The sequence below is a fragment of the Physella acuta genome, unplaced genomic scaffold, assembly GCF_028476545.2.
Source record: "Physella acuta isolate Inbredline_101_S28 unplaced genomic scaffold, ASM2847654v3 ptg002043l, whole genome shotgun sequence".
NCBI classification, from domain to species: Eukaryota; Metazoa; Mollusca; class Gastropoda; family Physidae; genus Physella; species Physella acuta.
Genome location: NW_026733546.1, coordinates 24378 through 44117, shown reverse-complemented (window position 1 = coordinate 44117; position 19740 = coordinate 24378). Strand labels below are relative to the sequence as shown.

The 19740-nt window shown below is 37.8% G+C and overlaps 1 protein-coding gene across 2 annotated transcripts in view; it reads right to left on the bottom strand.

Annotated features, from left to right (window-relative positions):
* Positions 1-19740, bottom strand: part of LOC131931838 (eukaryotic translation initiation factor 5B) — a 33980-nt gene that overhangs the window by 6760 nt on the left and 7480 nt on the right. The window contains exons 9-23 of one of the 2 annotated variants that reach the window (XM_059288704.1): positions 19374-19524; positions 18439-18519; positions 18100-18333; positions 17341-17537; positions 16421-16528; positions 16035-16145; positions 15725-15792; positions 13925-14066; positions 13508-13639; positions 12254-12436; positions 2935-3096; positions 2574-2705; positions 2292-2423; positions 1741-1817; positions 1010-1313 (exon numbers count right to left, since the gene is read on the bottom strand). In XM_059288704.1, the coding sequence (XP_059144687.1) occupies positions 1010-1313; positions 1741-1817; positions 2292-2423; positions 2574-2705; positions 2935-3096; positions 12254-12436; positions 13508-13639; positions 13925-14066; positions 15725-15792; positions 16035-16145; positions 16421-16528; positions 17341-17537; positions 18100-18333; positions 18439-18519; positions 19374-19524 (2214 nt within the window). The remainder of the gene's footprint in view (positions 1-1009; positions 1314-1740; positions 1818-2291; positions 2424-2573; positions 2706-2934; positions 3097-12253; positions 12437-13507; positions 13640-13924; positions 14067-15724; positions 15793-16034; positions 16146-16420; positions 16529-17340; positions 17538-18099; positions 18334-18438; positions 18520-19373; positions 19525-19740) is intronic. The other variant, XM_059288705.1, reaches the window with a different exon arrangement.

Sequence of the window (19740 nt, the reverse complement as noted above, 5' to 3'; positions counted from 1 at the left end):
TAGTGCCTGGTACAAGTGATACTTTAAAGAACTGGTGGAAGTCACATGAGGACAAACATAAGACAGGTAGAAACCATGAGCTGACTAGGAGAAACCTAGATGAGTTACTGCTTGTCATTTGCCTCTAGGACTGGTAAGTATGTCAACAACCAGTTCTACGGCTCAATAAAACCCGCAAGAGCCATAGAACTGGTTGGTGACCTACTTACCAGCCCTATAGTAGCATCATAGTTAGATAACAACACTTGCACAAGAGCTGACTAGGAGAAACCTAGTTGAGTTACTGCTTGTCATTTGCCTATAGGACTGGTAAGTATGTCACCAACCAGTTCTACGGCTCAATAAAACCTAAAACCTGCAAGAGCCATAGAACTGGTTGGTGACCTACTTACCAGCCCTATAGCAGCATCATAGTTAGATAACAACACTTGCTCAAGAGCTGACTAGATGAGTTACTACTTGTTATTTGCCTATATCAGCACCATAGTTAGATAACAAAGACACACCTGTCCACGTTTTCCTACCTACCAGATTGAAACCAGGGCCGATCCAGAAAATAGAAAACAAATAGCACAACATTTTGACAATGAAACCTGGGGCTGAAAGTTATCCATAAAAGCAAAGTCAAGAATCCTCAATTGGGCAGATGAAGCAGAGTTCATGTTTCTTGGCCACAGTACATACCCAGCTGCCTTTACTTTGCCTAACATGAGTTAAGTACCCATCAGAGTTGGGTGGAATCAGGACTAGAACATGGATTCAAACTAGAAAATTCCAGGTTAGCTGCAAAGCCAACTACTGCTTAGGCCACGCCATCCCATGAAAGTGATCCATGGCCGCAACTATTTTATTGCAACCACCTGTTTCTCTTATATCTTTAAAACATCATAGGGCCTCTATTTTTCAGACTGCAGCGACTTACTATGCAACAGCAAATTTCTTATCAAAGAGTTAGAATGTTAGTTTCAAAGCAAAACATTACCTATTGAAAAAACATGAAAACACTCACTTCTTTACTAGGAACACAGATTGGCGTCCCTTCCTTCACAAAGCCAGCCTCAATGCTGACGCCCATCACAATAGGATCGCGAGAGTTAAATATAAACTGTGGCAGGATGCGGAGCTTGCAAGGGAAGACAGCAATGTGCCGAAACTCCTCCTGCTTCTTCCTCTTGAGCTCGTCCCTGTACTTGGTGAAGGCGTCAAACAGGTGGTAGATGATGTCGGCCGTGAAGATCTTCACTCCCAGTGTGTCGGCCATCTCCTGGGCCTCCCTCTCCACCTTGACGTCAAACGCCAGGATAACTGCGTACCTGGAGAAAATCAAAAGTTCACTTTCAAACCTGACAAGGGCAAGTGAAGTAGATTTCACTTGTTTCTGTGACCTCTGCATATGAAGAGATAGTGTGGTCAGCACTATGCAAATCCGCCTTTACTTTCCGTAATGTGAGTTGGGTACTCATCAGTTGGGTGTACTCAGGGACAGTCTATTGAATTGAACCCAGATTCGAACTCGAGACGTACGGGTTAGTAGTCCAGCTCTCTACTGCTAGACCACTCCATTCCCCACTGCGTACCTGGGGATATGGCAATCACCAGGACTAACTGGACAGATACATCATGAGGTTTTGATAGGAGAATATGTTAGGGATTGAAAGTCTCCATCACCTGGAGATGTGGTCTGGAAGATGGGGTAAAGGAACCATAGATAGATAACAAGAACAGAGTCATGGCACTTACTGAGAATCATGTTCCAGCATGACTGAGGCCTTCATTATATCTTTCTTGTGTACAGGACCAATGCTAATACCAGCATACTGAAAGATAAAATACACCACTAATCACACAGAAATATGAATTTAAAAAAAAAAATAATGCATGAGAATAACTAGATATTCCTACCTACAACAGGAGCAGGTTATTAACCCCCTCCCCAGATTAATTTCCCCTCAGTCCATTACCACCACCCACAAAACAGCAAGGGTAAGGTTAGAGAATTCCTTAGAGAAAGTACAAAATATGATTTATTTCATACTCTGCCAGCTGTTTCTTTTCTTCACTACACACAAAATGTAGAATATTTTCAAGGCGGTGCGGGTAACTAACATGGAGAAGGTGGTAATGTCCAAAACCCCTCCAAAACACAGTACGTAGAAATTAAACTGTTTGGGAGTTACATAGATAATTAAATTTGAACAAATCCAGGAATGAAGAAGTTTCCAGCACACATGGGTGCACTAGCAGGGCGACAGAGCACATTAAAGCCGTGTTTGAAAGATGTAAAAACTTACAGGAATTTCTGATGTCTTGAGGAATTCCAGCAGGGCTTCCAGAGATCCCAGCGTGGAGGCTTGAACAAAGACTCCCCTCTCCTGGACCTTGATGGCTTCTAGCGTGTCCTTCAAGATGGCTGCCACCTCTTCCTGTTGGAGAAATCACATTCTTATCAGCACAGTATCAAAACACACCAACACTTTTACAAACAAGCTACCAAAAGCTGGCTTATACCATCCTCCCTTTAACAAAAACAGATGCTGGACATAGCGAAGAGAAAAAATTTAACATTCACAAACCTTGTAGTATTCCTTCTCATCATTGTCATGGGCTACATACAGAGGTAATCCAGCTAAAGCCTTCTCCATGTCTTTAGCAATGATCTTCACACCCTGGGCAGCCTTCACTGTCTTGTGGTGTTCATACTGGCTCTAGAAAACAGCAGCACAAACAGTGTTAGTGGGTTCATTCAAAACTAATATAAAAACAACTGTCTTTAACAAACTACTTAAGCCTACTAAGGCACATTTTCTTTCCTAATACAAATCTTATATTATTTAAATTAAAAAAAAACATGTTCGCACTACAAATAAATAAAAATTGAAATACTTTGTACAAAAAGATGATGATAGTGAAAACGGTTATCCATATTGTACTCACCTTGACCCTAAGCTCCTTCATGGGCTGGGGCATGAGCAGACCTCTGATTTGTGTGACTATTGGACCCTCTGTACCTGCCAGGACTATAGTGTCCCCTTCATTTATACTTCCATTGATTAGGATGACGTCTATAGTGGTCCCCATACCAGTGATGGCCTTCACCTAGTGGACAAATATTGCAGCTTTAGTATTTGTCTTATTATGAGAGGCTGACTCTTTAGCTATTGGTAATTTTGTGTTGAATGAATGAATGACAAGTTTATACAATATGTAGAATGTGTGAAGATGACTTGAGTTTAATGGTTTACTTTGAGTTATGTGCACTCATCTATCCATAATCTTAAAATAGATTAATATCGTAAAACTTTCACCATCTTCTAACATATGTCAGCAATACCACAACACATCCACCATCTTCTAACAGATGTCAGTAATACCACAACACATCCACCATCTTCTAACAGATGTCAGTAATACCACAACACATCCACCATCTTCTAACAGATGTCAGTAATACCACAACACATCCACCATCTTCTAACAGATGTCAGTAATACCACAACACATCCACCATCTTCTAACAGATGTCAGTAATACCACAACACATCCACCATCTTCTAACAGATGTCAGTAATACCAAATACATCCACCATCTTCTAACAGATGTCAGTAATACCACAACACATCCACCATCTTCTAACAGATGTCAGTAATACCACAACAGATCCACCATCTTCTAACAGATGTCAGTAATACCACAACACATCCACCATCTTCTAACATATGTCAGTAATACCACAACACATCCACCATCTTCTAACAGATGTCAGTAATACCACAACACATCCACCATCTTCTAACAGATGTCAGTAATACCACAACACATCCACCATCTTCTAACAGATGTCAGTAATACCAAATACATCCACCATCTTCTAACAGATGTCAGTAATACCACAACACATCCACCATCTTCTAACAGATGTCAGTAATACCACAACAGATCCACCATCTTCTAACAGATGTCAGTAATACCACAACACATCCACCATACATTTTCTAACAGATGTCAGTAATACCAAATACATCCACCATCTTCTAACAGATGTCAGTAAACTAATACCACAACACATCCACCATACATTTTCTAACAGATGTCAGTAACACCATACACATCCACCATCTTCTAACAGATGTCAGTAATACCACAACACATCCACCATCTTCTAACAGATGTCAGCAATACCACCCTTCCCACCCCCCTTATCCACCAGCAGACAACCCCCCCCCCCTCCCCCACCTAAAGCAGTAAACTTAAAACCTTTTCCCGCCAGTGTCGACATTTTAAACAGCTCGTTTCACACTTGGCTGCACCAGGCACCACCTGATGTCAGCCACACGTGGTCACAGGTGGAGGGATGGGTGGGTGGAGGTGGGTAGGGGGAGGTGGAGGTGTGCAAGGTTGGAAGGTAGGTGTAGGCGGGCCGAGGCAAAAAAAAAAATCACAAAATGCAAGTGTGTTAATAATAAAACCACGACCAATGTTTGTGTTTATAATTAGGTTAGTGGAACACGCTTATGTAATAAATGCATTGCGAACATGATTAGACGTTTGTATGCAAGCCAGGTGTAAAGATATTTCATTCAGATCGGCGTGCACGCGGATGCAGAGACCAGCTAGCCTGAGAAACACAAGCACCAGCTAACGTTAGGTCTGAGAATCTCAAGGAGTGGGCGGGCCAGGTTAATCATCTATCCTTTAAAGATACAGCCGAGATTTCGTAAGCCTACATGATTTTAACATGCAGCGAAGATTTCGTAAGCCTACATGATTTTAACATACAGCCGAGATTTCGTAAGCCTACATGATTTTAACATACAGCCGAGATTTCGTAAGCCTACATGATTTTAACATACAGCCGAGATTTCGTAAGCCTACATGATTTTAACATACAGCCGAGATTTCGTAAGCCTACATGATTTTAACATACAGCCAAGATTTCGTAAGCCTACATGATTTTAACATACAGCCAAGATTTCGTAAGCCTACATGATTTTAACATACAGCCAAGATTTCGTAAGCCTACATTATTTTAACATACAGCCGAGATTTCGTAAGCCTACATGATTTTAACATACAGCCGAGATTTCGTAAGCCTACATGATTTTAACATACAGCCGAGATTTCGTAAGCCTACATGATTTTAACATACAGCCGAGATTTCGTAAGCCTACATGATTTTAACATACAGCCAAGATTTCGTAAGCCTACATGATTTTAACATACAGCCGAGATTTCGTAAGCCTACATGATTTTAACATACAGTCGAGATTTCGTAAGCCTACATGATTTTAACATACAGTCAAGATTTCGTAAGCCTACATGATTTTAACATACAGCCAAGATTTCGTAAGCCTACATGATTTTAACATACAGCCGAGATTTCGTAAGCCTACATGATTTTAACATACAGCCGAGATTTCGTAAGCCTACATGATTTTAACATACAGCCGAGATTTCGTAAGCCTACATGATTTTAACATACAGCCGAGATTTCGTAAGCCTACATGATTTTAACATACAGCCGAGATTTCGTAAGCCTACATGATTTTAACATACAGCCGAGATTTCGTAAGCCTACATTATTTTAACATACAGCGAAGATTTCGTAAGCCTACATTATTTTAACATACAGCCAAGATTTCGTAAGCCTACATGATTTTAACATACAGCCAAGATTTCGTAAGCCTACATTATTTTAACATACAGCCAAGATTTCGTAAGCCTACATGATTTTAACATACAGCCAAGATTTCGTAAGCCTACATTATTTTAACATACAGCCAAGATTTCGTAAGCCTACATGATTTTAACATACAGCCAAGATTTCGTAAGCCTACATGATTTCACCACATACAGCCACGATTTCATAAGCCTGCATTATTTTAATATAAAGCCAAGATTTCATAAGCTATACTCTTTACACAGCCAAGATTTCATACGCTTACATTATTTTAACATACAGCCAACATTTCATAAACAGAATGACACAGTCATATCCAACACGTCACGTCGTGTGTCACACACAGGTCATGTCACACCGTTCACGTCGTGTGCCACCGTTCACGTCGTGTCACACGGTTCACGTCGTGTGTCACATGGTTCACGTCGTGTGTCACACGGTTCATGCCGTGTCACACAGTTCACGTCGTGTGCCACACACGTTCACGTCGTGTCACACACTTCACGTCGTGTGTCACACACAGGAAATTACATCTATTAAGGTTTGTGTGGGATGGGGGAGGTATGAAGGTTATAAATAGTCTTCTAAACCTGTTATTTAATTCGATCATTTAGAGTAACTTGGTAACTAAGTTAATTTTACACAGAGATCATGGTGACCGGTTGCATATTTTCATCTCCCGCCGTACAAGACAAGAAATCCCTTAACATTACGAACCAACCCTAACAAGACAAGACACCCCCTGACATTACACGCCACCCCTAACATTACGAACCACCCCTGCCATTACGAGCCACCCCCAGACATTACGAGCCACCCCCGACATTACGAGGCACCCCCTAACATTACGAGCCACTCCAGACACTACGAGCTACCCCCAGACATTACGAACCACCCCTGCCATTACGAGCCACCCCCAGACATTACGAACCACCCCTGCCAATACGAGCCACCCCCAGACATTACGAGCCACCCCCTAACATTACGAGCCACCCCTGACATTACGAGCCACCCCCTGCCATTACGAGCCACCCCTGCCATTACGAGCCACCCCTGACATTACAAACCACCCCAGACATTACGAGCAACCGCAGACACTACAACCCAACCCCCGGTACACCTAGCAAATAACGGATGTACAGTTCTTGTTCAGCCGAGCGTGACACCGTATACATAGCTATGTGGGTCGCTTACATCGGATCGCAGACCTGCCTTCAAACATTAACACAAGTTAGGTTTCCAACAATCAAACAGCCATTACGTTGGTTTAGTGTCAAGCTGCGACAGACAAATACTTTGTAGCAAACTTGCAACATATTTTTGGTATACCACGGCGACGGACAAATACCTTGTATCAAACTTGCAACACATTTTTGGTATACCACGGCGACGGACAAATACCTTGTATCAAACTTGCAACACATTTTTGGTATACCACGGCGACGGACAAATACCTTGTATCAAACTTGCAACACATTTTTGGTATACCACGGCGACGGACAAATACTTTGTAACACATTTTTGGTATACCACGGCGACGGACAAATACTTTGTAACACATTTTTGGTATACCACGGCGACGGACAAATACTTTGTAACACATTTTTTGGTATACCACGACGACTGGCCCGTGGTTAAGTATCAAGCTTGCAACACATCTGTAAAGTATTTCACCACGACAGACAAATACTTTGTATCAAACTTGCAACATCAATGTTGCTAGTATACCACGGCGGCGTATCGGTGGTTAAGTATTAACACACCCGAAAATATTTCACGTCGACGGACAAATGGGCTAGCTATCAGACAGCTTCAACTATCAAACTAGAAGAACAGCACGCAGTCACAGTGTTTAGTTTCTTTTACTCCAGAGTTTGTTTCGCAATCTAGTTGGACATGACTCGGCAGCTTTAAAATACAACCACAATAAATTCAAAAAAATGACACAAAAGCTATAAAATGGCAACAACCACAACAAGGATTACAAAGCGGCGACAGCGAGAATAGCCACAATACACACTCCCTCAACAATAGGTAACAATACCAGAATTAATACAACTTGGACAACAGCTTATCTACAATATAAGCCAAAAGGGAAATATTGTCTTTCTTTAAAAACTTAGTTTATTCTATTGCCCACCCGCTGGTTTTAAATTCCAACTGATTAAAATTCAACATAAACATTTTTTTTTTTAAAGTCGCAGAGAGCATAGGGAGAGGGGGGAGGGGAGAGGAACACAGAGGTCCTTGCTTGGATCTGTTTGTCCGGAAGTGTCTGATCATAATATCAGGGGAACGCGCCTTTTTAAAACAGGATAAAAGACAGGAGGTGGAAAAAAAAGTGGGTTGGGGGAATTGGGGAAGTGAAGAGGGGAGGGGGGAGGTAGAAAGAGGAGGGGAGAGAAAAAAAACCACCGTTAGCCTTGTTTAACGCTAAACTAAGGAAGTGGCAAAATAATAGCAAGGCTCCCAGCGGTGGGGACACTATACGGGGCGTTGTGCGGACTGGGATTAAAAATACAAATAAATAACCTGCTCTTGCTTATTACATTGCTCATGTAAAAACTCTAAAACAACACAACCAACCCTCTGTGATATTTAGAGACGGGGGAATTAAAAAAAAAAAAAGACATGGACACAAAAAATACAGGCAGTGTAGAAACTTCTGTCAGTTTAGTTATTTTTACCAAAGACGGGTAGGTGATGGTATCAGTGTATAGGGAAGCAGAAAAACATTGCTGGAGTTTTTCATTGACCCATGGGGTAACACCCAGTTGTTTACACCAGTGGCGTAGCGAGGTAGGGTGTCACCCGGTGCGGCACTTAATGGTGTCACCCCCCCCCCCCAGAGGCATAGAGACCCTTCCCAGGGACAAAGTTTCGATTTGCACCCCCCCCTCAAGTTTTTGATTTGCACCCCCCCCCCCCTCAAACTTTCGATTTGCATCCCACCTCGAGTTTTTCTCTATATATTTTGCTATTTTTTGCCTTGGTGTCACCCCCCTAAATGGTGTCACCCGGTGCGGTCCGCACCCCCGCCCCCCTCGCTACGCCCCTGGTTTACACTATAGCTGACCGGATGTGGCAGCTGCCGTTTACATAATGGTTGGTGTCAGAGCATCATCATGTATATATATATATATATATATATATATATATATATATATATATATATATATATATATATATATATAGGCCTATATACTTCAGACCAGCTCAACCAACACAGAGCCGTCTTGTACCGAACCACAGCTGGACAACTGACCTTGACCTCAAAGTGTCGGCCTATTTGATCAGTGTCACCCTATACAACAAAAAAAGAAAAGAGCTTTCCTGGGACGGGCGTCCGCCGAGGTCCATATCGCTCCCGAGACAGGTGTGGGGGAGTGACCCAGGTCATTTGAGTTAATGAGAATGATGAATCGAATGGCAGGGAGAGGACGGAGGGGGGTGAATGAGATATTGATTTGAACCTGTGGGAAAATGCCGTGTCCCCTGTGGGCCAGCACTGACCCATTCTGTCTGTCAAACTTTTTTTTCTTCTCTACCTCTCTCCGCCAGAGACCGTCTGTTCACATTACATACGTACACGCTCTGGCTATGTCTGGATGTCGATCAAGGGTTCTCAAAATTAAATGCTGAACAGCAACATTGGTTTAGAGTCAGTGTTAAATGCCGATATACCCTAAACATGATTTCCATCCATGTCTCTATTTGTGTTACCGGCACATGGCAGTAAGTAAAAAAACTGAATTCAACCAACTAATGACCGATGTCAGCTAGTAAAGAAAACAACAGTGCATTTAGACAAAAGCTTAATGCAGTCGTCAACGACCTTGCCTGCTAGTCATGTTGCTGGCCAACTGCTCTTAAGGGAAAAAAAGCACAAAATACTATCAACATTTATTCCCCCCCCCCCCCCCCCGTGTAAACAAAAAACACCATTTAAAACAACCTTGTAGCCCGAAGTACCGCAGACATAAACATAAAAGATACTGAGAAATCTATACAGTGTTTCGGGCATCTCTTCGGGGTGGGGAGGGTGGAGGCACTGTTCCACACCCCCGGATTGAAATAGAATTGATATAGAAAATGTGCAATTTTCCAAGTGCCCCCCCCCCCCCCCGGAAAAAGTCTGAAAGAAACTCTATAGGCCTACACACCACAAGACACAGCTATAATCATTATATAGGACACATTTTTTTCTATTAATATCAAGAATGTATAACATATCTAAAAATGCTTGCTAGGCTCTGAAAAAAAAATTCGAAACAAAATTTGAGAACTAAGAAAAAAAGAAAAAAAAAAGCTATAGCACGCAGGATCTTGACAGGAGCGTAAGAGCGTCGCTACTTGGTATTTAACTAAAGAAACATCCATTGATAAGGGGGCTTGTGCCACTACGATAACTTGACACGCCACGTACGGCCTTTTCGGATTTTCCCCATTACGCCGATTGTGCAAATAGAGAACTGTATTATACACACGGCCGTTATCATTACCACTATTGTCACGCCTTATAGGATTTTTATTACAGCGCAGTTTCCACTGAGTATTGGCTACATTATGGCAAACAAGAAACGTTTCAACGTTTGCATTTGAAAATTTTAAAGTATTACAGCCGAGTTGAGATTGAATCTATATTTCTGAGTAGCATTACTTAAGCAGTCAGCCTGGCCATGTGGTAATAAAAAGCACAGGCCTACATAAAAGACTGGTAACATTAAAAAGTGGAAATTAAAAAAAAAGTATAAGAAACAAATAAAGCAAAATATCAGTTTTTAAAAAGCTCTTAGTATACAATGTGATATAGGTGTGTGGGAAAAAAAATCTATTCATGCAGTGTCAATGCTAGGCCACGTTTGCTCAGTGTCATGGTATCATATTCTGTGTCAGTTTACCTGACATTACAGGTGTCAGGTGAGAGATGAGTGTCAGACAGACTTACTCAAACATTACAGCAGACAAGAGGCCCGGGTGTTGGATACGACAAAGGCGGGGAACATAACACTTTCACATTTATATGATAAGGGCAGGGTGGGACATACAACAAAAAGTTTGGGGTGGGGGATATTTTAACTTTTGACATGTTATAATTTCTAGAATAAATACTGTGGATCTTATATTTCCTTGAAAATGTGTGTGTGTGTGTGTGTGTGTGTGTGTGTGGGGAGGGGGGGGGGGAAAGGGTCATACTAATGCAGGGACAAATTTTAGAATGTGAGTCATACTTTTACATGATTACTTTCACAAGTCAGCATATACATATTTTAAATTATATTCACAATATTGGTTAATACTATTTACACAATTTAACGTATCAACCATTCAATTAAATAGATGCCATATTTTTAATGAAACAATCTTTTCAGTTAAATAGTAATTTGTCAGACGAAAAAAAAAGAATTTCTTTGTATATACACATTTAAATATATGCATGTATACATGTTTCTATTAATAAATAAATATATATATATATTCCATTATGATTTTATGGATATAAAATCATTATTTTATGATACTCAAAATTTTGAAAATCTAAAGCACACCATTACCAATAACTGTACATTAGCCTGTGGTAACCACTATCATTGTGTGTCTTAAACACCCCACCCCCCAATATACCCCTAGCTTGATCACTGAAAAAACAAACAGCTTAAAATATTTTTTTGGCCAACGTCAGACAATTTGTTTTTTTGTGAGCAAAGAGCTGTGTTAACCTTATCATATCGGCTCTGCTTCTATCTTACAGGGAGAGGATCAACAGGCTACATAGGATAGTAACATTCATTTTAAAATACAATTTTTAAAATTGTTAGTAACAGATGCTAATAGACCCTGAGGACCCTTCATCTATCTCTTGAGCACAGCTGGGGGGAGGGGGGGTTGTTTTAAAAACTGTTAGGCAGTCATTGTGTCAAATACAAACATACTTGTGCAAGCTCTTACAGAGTAATGTAGTAAATCAAATATACAGAGGAGCTATGATACCACAAATATTATAAGTAACACCCACATAATTTGTTCTTTTTTTAGGGGGATGTTGCAGACCATTAGTTTAAGGTTAATGCCCTATAGAACTGTGACCCATAGATGAAAGACTAAGCATCAAAGTGGATATTAACATTGGGATTAAATCGATAGATAACATGCCAATGGAGGGAAAAATACAAGTACTAGGCTAACAGAGTTTCTTTGTTTCTCTTAACCGTAACCTCCTAAAACTAACCAAGCCACATCTCTACCTTTCAACCTAACCGTATTACTTTATTTAAATTTAGCTGTATAATTAAATGAGATGGTAATTTTTGTATCTTTATCATCAGTGGTATCATTATCTTTGTCTTATCTTTTGCTGGGTTTTTGTTTTTGTCTTTTCCTCCTTATGTTGACTTCTATTGTGATATTTTCATCAAATTTTCATGTAAAATTGAAGAAAAGTAGACTTGAAAAGTGTAACAATAGAAGGCAGGGGTACAACTCCATTGACTGTCTATTTTAAATGTTTACCCAAAAGTAGACACCTCCAAAATAACTAACATAGTCTGCCCAATGAAAAAAAAAACAAGACTCACCTCCATAGTAACGGCCTGTAGATTGGAGCTGTACATGAGCCGCTTGGCCAACATGGTCTGGCACAGTTCTGAGATGAGGGCCACCAGGTTACCCATCCCATCACCAGAGTGGGCTGATGTTGGCACCAGTGAGATGTATTCTTTAGGGTTTTTGTTTTCATAGAACAAGGCAGCATTTAGGCCCTAAAAGTAAAATAGAGCAAAATAGGCTAAGTAAAAAATGGAATCATAAAATAATATATGAAGTTTTTTTAAATATTACCATCTGAATAGGCTATTGCAAATTTCTTAACATTCAAACCCTTTTTAAAAGCTATTGCAAATTTTACAATGCAACTAAAAACTTAGGAGATAAAATAATATATTAAAAAAAAATACCATCATATCATTAGTCATTACTTTAGTTTTAAGTAAAGGGAGACTACCCCCTAACTGAGTTTTAAAAATTGTCACTTAAAACTGGGCTATAGGCCTATGTCTCCAGAATTTTTTTTTATAGAGGAATAGTTATTTTACTGTAATTATTATAAAGTATAAAGGTAACAGTTCTTCTGTGGCTTTCATCAAAGACATAATCAATATGTTGTTTATGGGTCCCTAATTTGAGTGGGTATCTAAAAGTAAACTTTCCCAAATATCACACTTAGCTAAAGACAAAGGATTCATGTTAAGAAGCTTTCTCTGGTGGCTTTGAATTTTTTTTGTTCTTAAGCTGCTGAAAATCCCCCAAGAAGCCAAGTTAGTAAATGAGGCATCAACAGTGTTCCTGTGTTGGCTGATCAGTCACAGGACCCTAAGTGCAATGAAAAGTGGGATTCCCCACTTCTTGATTCAGACTTCTCAAAACCCCTTCATTTTTATTGGGTTTTAATTTTTTTTAAAACAACTTAATGATTTATACATTTGAATGGTGCCATACTTGATATGTCAGTTTAATGGGAATACGGAGAAACAATCTGGCAAAAATTGTGTTTTTATAAAATTTTCACCACAACTTTTAAGGTATTAAATTACGGATGTATAAATCGGTAAATTGGTTATGTTCTTAAAATATTTGTATGATTTCATTCTCATTTCAAGTAGTTTTAAATGTATAAATGATAGTTTATTGTGCATTGTGGTCCTTATATTAAGGTACATACAAATGCAATTTTTCAACTTAGCATATGTAGACCAGCAACTTAATTAGAGAAAAATGTCCGTCAGGATGTCCCCTGAAGCAGATTGAACTGGACCTTGCGTGCCTGTACTCACCTCTTCAGCCAGCTGTAGAATAACTTTTTGAGCTCTCTCATCAAATTCTGCTTTAGTATGTGGAGTCTGTTTTTTTATTGTGTTCTGTACATCAGCAGCAGGTTGGGGCTTCCACTGATATAATCTGTCGACCTGTGGAACATTAGGTTGACATGGGTTTACCTTCTACTAGTTTTATAATTAGTAAAAGTAACAAATATAATACTACATTTCATGACCACACAACTTGGGAAAAGAGAGTCTTAAATTACCAAGTTCAACTAAACAAAAAAACAAATTTATTAAATACTAAGTGCCGATTCAATAGAAAGCTGTTGTAGTACTAATAACCAAGTGTCTATTGAAGAGTAAGCAGTCACACTACTCAACACCATATACACATTCAATACAAGACTGACAAAACAAAATACACCACACCTTATTTAAAGCCACCACGAAGGGTGTCTTCCTCTCCTTCAGCAGGTTGATTGACTCTATGGTCTGTGGTTCTAGGCCGTGCATGATGTCAATCACCAGAATGGCAATGTCACACAGGGATGTGCCTCGCACTCGGAGATTGCTGTTAAACAACACAAATACAATCAAGACCTTTGAACTTAATAGGGAAGTGAAGACAAACGTTTCATAAATACGTTTAATTCTATGTAAATAAAAAAAAACTCTTAATACTTATAAAATCAATGCTTGATCTCTGAATGATATTTAAAATTTATCTGCTATACCTTAAAAAATTACTTATATTATAAAATGTATGCTTTATCTCTGAATACACAGTATATATTTACAAATTATCTGTTATCCCATTGCAGAAGTTACTAGCTTTCTAGATTTTAATACTGTATGAACCAAGGACAGTTTGCCCTCTACAAGTTATAAACAATTGCTTTCTTAAGAAAGCAACTGATAAGTTTGGAAACTGTTGACCTAACGTGCATTATTCTGGGATGTGACCAGATGATGAAAAATAAAGAGGAAATTTTTTTCACACTAAATTCAGTGCAATAAAGCACTCTTACAAGAACATCATACTAATTAATAAAAAAAGTTTAAAAAATGCAGAAAGTCCTTTTAATTGCAGATTTATCCTAATAAAAATGTTTTTTTTTTAATTCCACAAAAATGGAAATATTTTTGGAATATGGAAATAATGTTAAGCTTATTTTAACTGGTATGATCTATTTGCACAATTGTTCTCAATTCAATGTTTTCTTTTTTTTTATATTAAAGACGGACATGGTATATTTTAATTTTTGAATGCAAGTCTTCAACGGTAAAGAGCCTAATTGTAATTTTAACCTTTTAGTTTGTGATTAGACAATGACATTGTCTGATCTTTTGTCTGCTAATTAAAATTGCCAGCATAATTTTTGTCTCTAAAAAAAGCAGTCACATTAGTTTAGAAATCAGAAAGCCTATACAATATGCCACAGCATTAACTATTGCTAAAATCGCTAGCGATCTCACTGTTATTTTTCTCCAAACATACTCGGAGGTCATGAGTTCAAATATGCTTTGAAATTAATATGCTTTGAAATCAGCCAGTTGTAACAAGGAAGTGTGTTTCAGTTACTCTAGTGCTAATATTTATCTTTAGCAAAATTAATATGAGGTTCCAAAATTAAATAGAAAGCAGCATGAAATGGTAGAGGTGGGTTGCTAACAGTTTAAAAACTAAAGGTTAGGTTTTTTTAAAAGTAGATAAAGTATACCTAGACAACCACGTGTGTGATAATAAGGGTAAAGAAACTAAGCTCAGGAGATGTACATTTTCTTTATAAAACAGCAACATTTTAAAATATTTCTATCAGAATTTTTTTTTGTGTGAATATATGCAACTAAATACCATTAGTGGAAATAATTAGGATTGAAAAATTCTGAAATCTGCAGCTATTCAGTAAAGTCACATCCTTACTCATTAGACTTATCATTGTCTATGTGGTTAAAGTCCATCCTAAAATTGTTCCTAGAATACTTGATATAAAAGATTTATTTGAACAGAGCAATCTGTTTGAATTTACTTCAATTATGCATTTTTACTCATTGAAGATAATTCCACACAGTCACAATCTTTATGAACAACTGAATTTGTTAAAACTCTGGATCTTCTAATTGGCTTTCAACCTAATTGGCTTTGTAAATAAGTATTGTTTTTCATTCATTTCTGAGCAGAAAGTCTAATTTGAAATTTCTATGTAAACAAACAACAAAAGATCTCACCTGAAAGACTCATGACCAGGTGTATCAATGATCAAAAGACCAGGCAAACGCAGCTCTTGTTTAGCAAACTAAAAAAAAATATTTTTAAACAAAATATGGTAATAAGCAATAAGACTGGCATATGTTAACAATATGATTCTTTATAGCATTTTATAACCAATGAAATTCTAGCGTTTGAAGGTTAACAAAGTACTTTTCATAAAAAAATCGGATAGTTCTTGTTTGAAAATAAAGCCTACTCACACAGTTGTTACCAGTTAATTTAAAAAAAAAAATGTAAACAATACACCATTCACACAATCATGTTTACCTCTTTACACATTTTAGTTTTGTCAATAATAGCATCCTTGGGAACATTTGTAGCGCCGATCTGTTGTGTGATACCCCCAGCTTCATTGTCCTGAACATTGGTTCTGCGCAACTGTGGAGGATACACCAAACATGTAACTTTAATACAGCTCTAATCATTTAACATCATGGAGGATACACAACACATGTCACTTTAATACAGCTCTAATAATTTAACATCATAAAACCAAACTTCTAATTCTATAGTGCAAGTGAATATTACTTAGACATTACAAATTATATGTCAGTCTAATTTTTCCTTTAACTCAAGTGAACACAGCAGTTAAAGTATTAATTTCACACACAAATGTAGGATTAAATTAGAAATTAAAAGAATTACACACACACCTTGTCTAATATTTTTGTCTTTCCTGTATCTACATGGCCCAGTACGCACACAACTGGTGCTCGAAGGTTCTCCACAGTTCTTTCTTTATTGGCCTTTTCGGCACGTTTCTAAAGAAAACAATTTTTTAAATAACAAAAACCAGACAAAATAATTATAAACACACAAGTAGCAAAAGATATCTGTAATGTTAGTATATTTTAAAATATACTAAGACCAGGAAAATATACTATCTCGTTTTTAACTGCAGGATGCATAGGTATACCAGAGATGTAACTTGCCAAATTAAAAAAAAAATTTTTAAAATCAATATAGACACATTACTTCCTAACTAATTAAGCCTTTTCCATGTGAAAGTTTAAAATTTTGAGGAAAGACTAAAAAAATGTAACCATGAGTTTTAACATTTTTCAGCCCTTTTTAAACTATAAAGACCAATTTAGTTGTTTTAATTTAATTAATTTCCCAATCATCCCAAAAAAATAAATGGAGTCATGCCTCTTCCATCATATATGACCCAATAAAAATATCTAAAACCCGATATCAAAATTTACTTCAACTCTAAAAGAAAAAACCAGTTTAAAATAATTTAAAATAGCAATCAGCACAACCTACACTACTGGGTGGAGGTTTTGTGGTTTTACTCTAAATATTACACTTTTACATAATTTGTTGGCAAAAAAAAATCATTGGTAGAAAAGCTTTCATATTCTTGAGAAAATTGTCACAAGTTACATTTCTGATATACTCATAATCTCCATAAGATATCCTGGGTTTTTAAGAGACTTAATATACTTTAGATAGAGCCATGTTATAGATAACAGGTAAATATTAATTTTTTTCATTATTTTTTTAAATAGAATAGAGTAATAGTTATTTCTCCCACAAAATTTTTTTTTAAAACAATGAATACTATTCTTACCAAAACTTTATCTCTTCCCCTCTCAGCCGGAGTCATTTCCTCATCTGTTTCAGATTCTGACTCAGACTCCTCACTGCTCTCTTCCTCCTCACTCTCAGACTCACTTGATTCCTCCTCCTCTTCTTCTTCCTCCTCTTTTTTCTCAACCTCTTTCTTCACTGGCTCTGCAACTTTCACTGTAACTTGCTTAGCTTCTACTGAAAAACAGTTTACTTATTGTTACAATTTATTTATTAATACAGCAAAATGTATTTATGGCGACAATGCAAAAATATATACTTTTCAATTTGATTAGACATTAGGATAATTATTAAATTAATATTACTAATTTCATTTATAACAGGGGAGATAAGAATACTAGCGATTGCTTGATTAGCTATCTAATGAGCATGAACTCGCGTAAATGTGTAGAAAATTTCAAGAGCAAAAATTTGTTATAGAAAAAAAATCAGCTTTTTTTTCAGTGCATTTAAAAGCTTATATATTATAAATTAAGATAAAGGTTTTTTAAAATATATATTTTTACATCGGTATTTGAAGTACTATAGACTGATAATTTCTGCTCTGCCTGATTTTGAGTTCTATCTTCTATGCCAGTACTAACAATGTACACAAAAATATATTTTTTATATCAGTATTTGAAGTACAATAGAGGAATATTTCTGCTATGCCTGCTTTTGAGTTCTATTTTCTATGCCAGTATTAACAATGTACACAACTCCCCAGCCAAACATGAGGTGTCGACTGAGTCAAGCTGACCTGAATGGGGCTTATCCTCCTCCTCTTTGTCACTCTCAGCATCCCACGCCTCCTTAACATCCTCCACAACCTCAGCCTGTGGCTCCGCCTTGGTCTCCCCCACTGCCTCCTGCTCGGCCTCCTGTTCCTCCACATCAACTGACTTAGAAGACACCTCCACCAAGTCTACCTCCGTGGGTGAGGTGGGTGTTGTAGGAGATGGGGATTTCTCTAAATGGTCTCCTCCTGCTGATGCTAAAAAAATAAAATCACTTCAATTACATTTTAATTTTATAAACAAAAATGTAGGTATACTTTCTTTAGTGAGGATTGTAATTTTAATTAAGCTTATGAATTTACCTTGTGGACGTTTCTTCTTTTGATAAACAGGTCTTTTCTTGGGGGCTTCACTATCCTCTTTGTTTGGTAGTATTTCAGCCCCTATCAACATATAGGACATTTTAAAAATAATTTTACATTATAATTTGTCAACTTGTTAAGTCCAAATTAGTTTAGATTATCATATAGAGGCTAATAAAAACAAGACAAAAAAGTAAACCAATAACTGCCTATGTTTACTGTTGTTATGATCTACTAGTGAGCCTGTATTCCGCAAGTTCCCGCGGTCTCCAAAGGAAGTCTGACATATTTTAAGAAGGTTTCATCATTGCGTTATTAATCCTACATTCTTAGATGAGTGACCTTGTTTTCTAACACTGAGTAATTTAAATGTAAACAATGCCTGCACTACATTTCTTGGATCGTATTTGTCGTGGCATGAGTTTGCCTACACTACACCCAGCACTTCCCAAGGAGTGCTGTTTGAAAGCCATAAGCGCACGTTAATCACTCTCCGTGGTAGAACACACTTCGGTGAGCGCTCAGATGTCAGAGATGTAGAGGGGTGTTCTCTGGAGCCCCCGGTTACACCTCAGCAGGGGCACCTTAGTGCTCAAAGAATAGCCCGAGGTGTCAGATCGCACCCTGTCTGTCGGGGCACTAGCGACAGCGCCTGATTCAAATTAGTTAACTACTAAAAATACCACATTTTATCCATATTCTATCGCACAAAATGAAATCAAATCGCACCCTGATGGGGTGCTGCCATTGTGAAATAAAAACTTTTTTCAGCGAAAACCTCCCCAGGAATACACTCAACAACTTTCCAAAGTTTCATGGCGATCGGATGAAAGATGTAGTAATGCATAAACGACAAACATACTTTGATTTTTATATATTTAGCTCTAACAACAAAAAAACCCCATTAAACGCCAATGTTTACTGCAGCTAGTTACCTGTTGCTTTCATGGCTTCAAGCATCTGCTCCAGTCTCCTCTTGTCTTGCTTCTGTTTCTCAGTGAGAAACTTCCCTTCTTTCTTCAAACGCTCTTCTCTTTCCTTCTTCTTCATCTTTTTCTTTAACTTCCTTTCTTCTTCCAACCGTTTCTGTTTTATAAAAATAAACTCTAAAATAATATTCTGCTATATAGAAGCCTACTCCTTTAAAACAATTAGCCCCAACCAAATAACTTGATATGCATAGCATATTCACATACAGATAAAAATTATCTGGACAAGTTAATACAGTGCTGGGGACTGAAGAAAGTGGAAAATAATACTTAAGGCCCTATGTTCCACATGGAATAGAGAGAATTAAGTCAA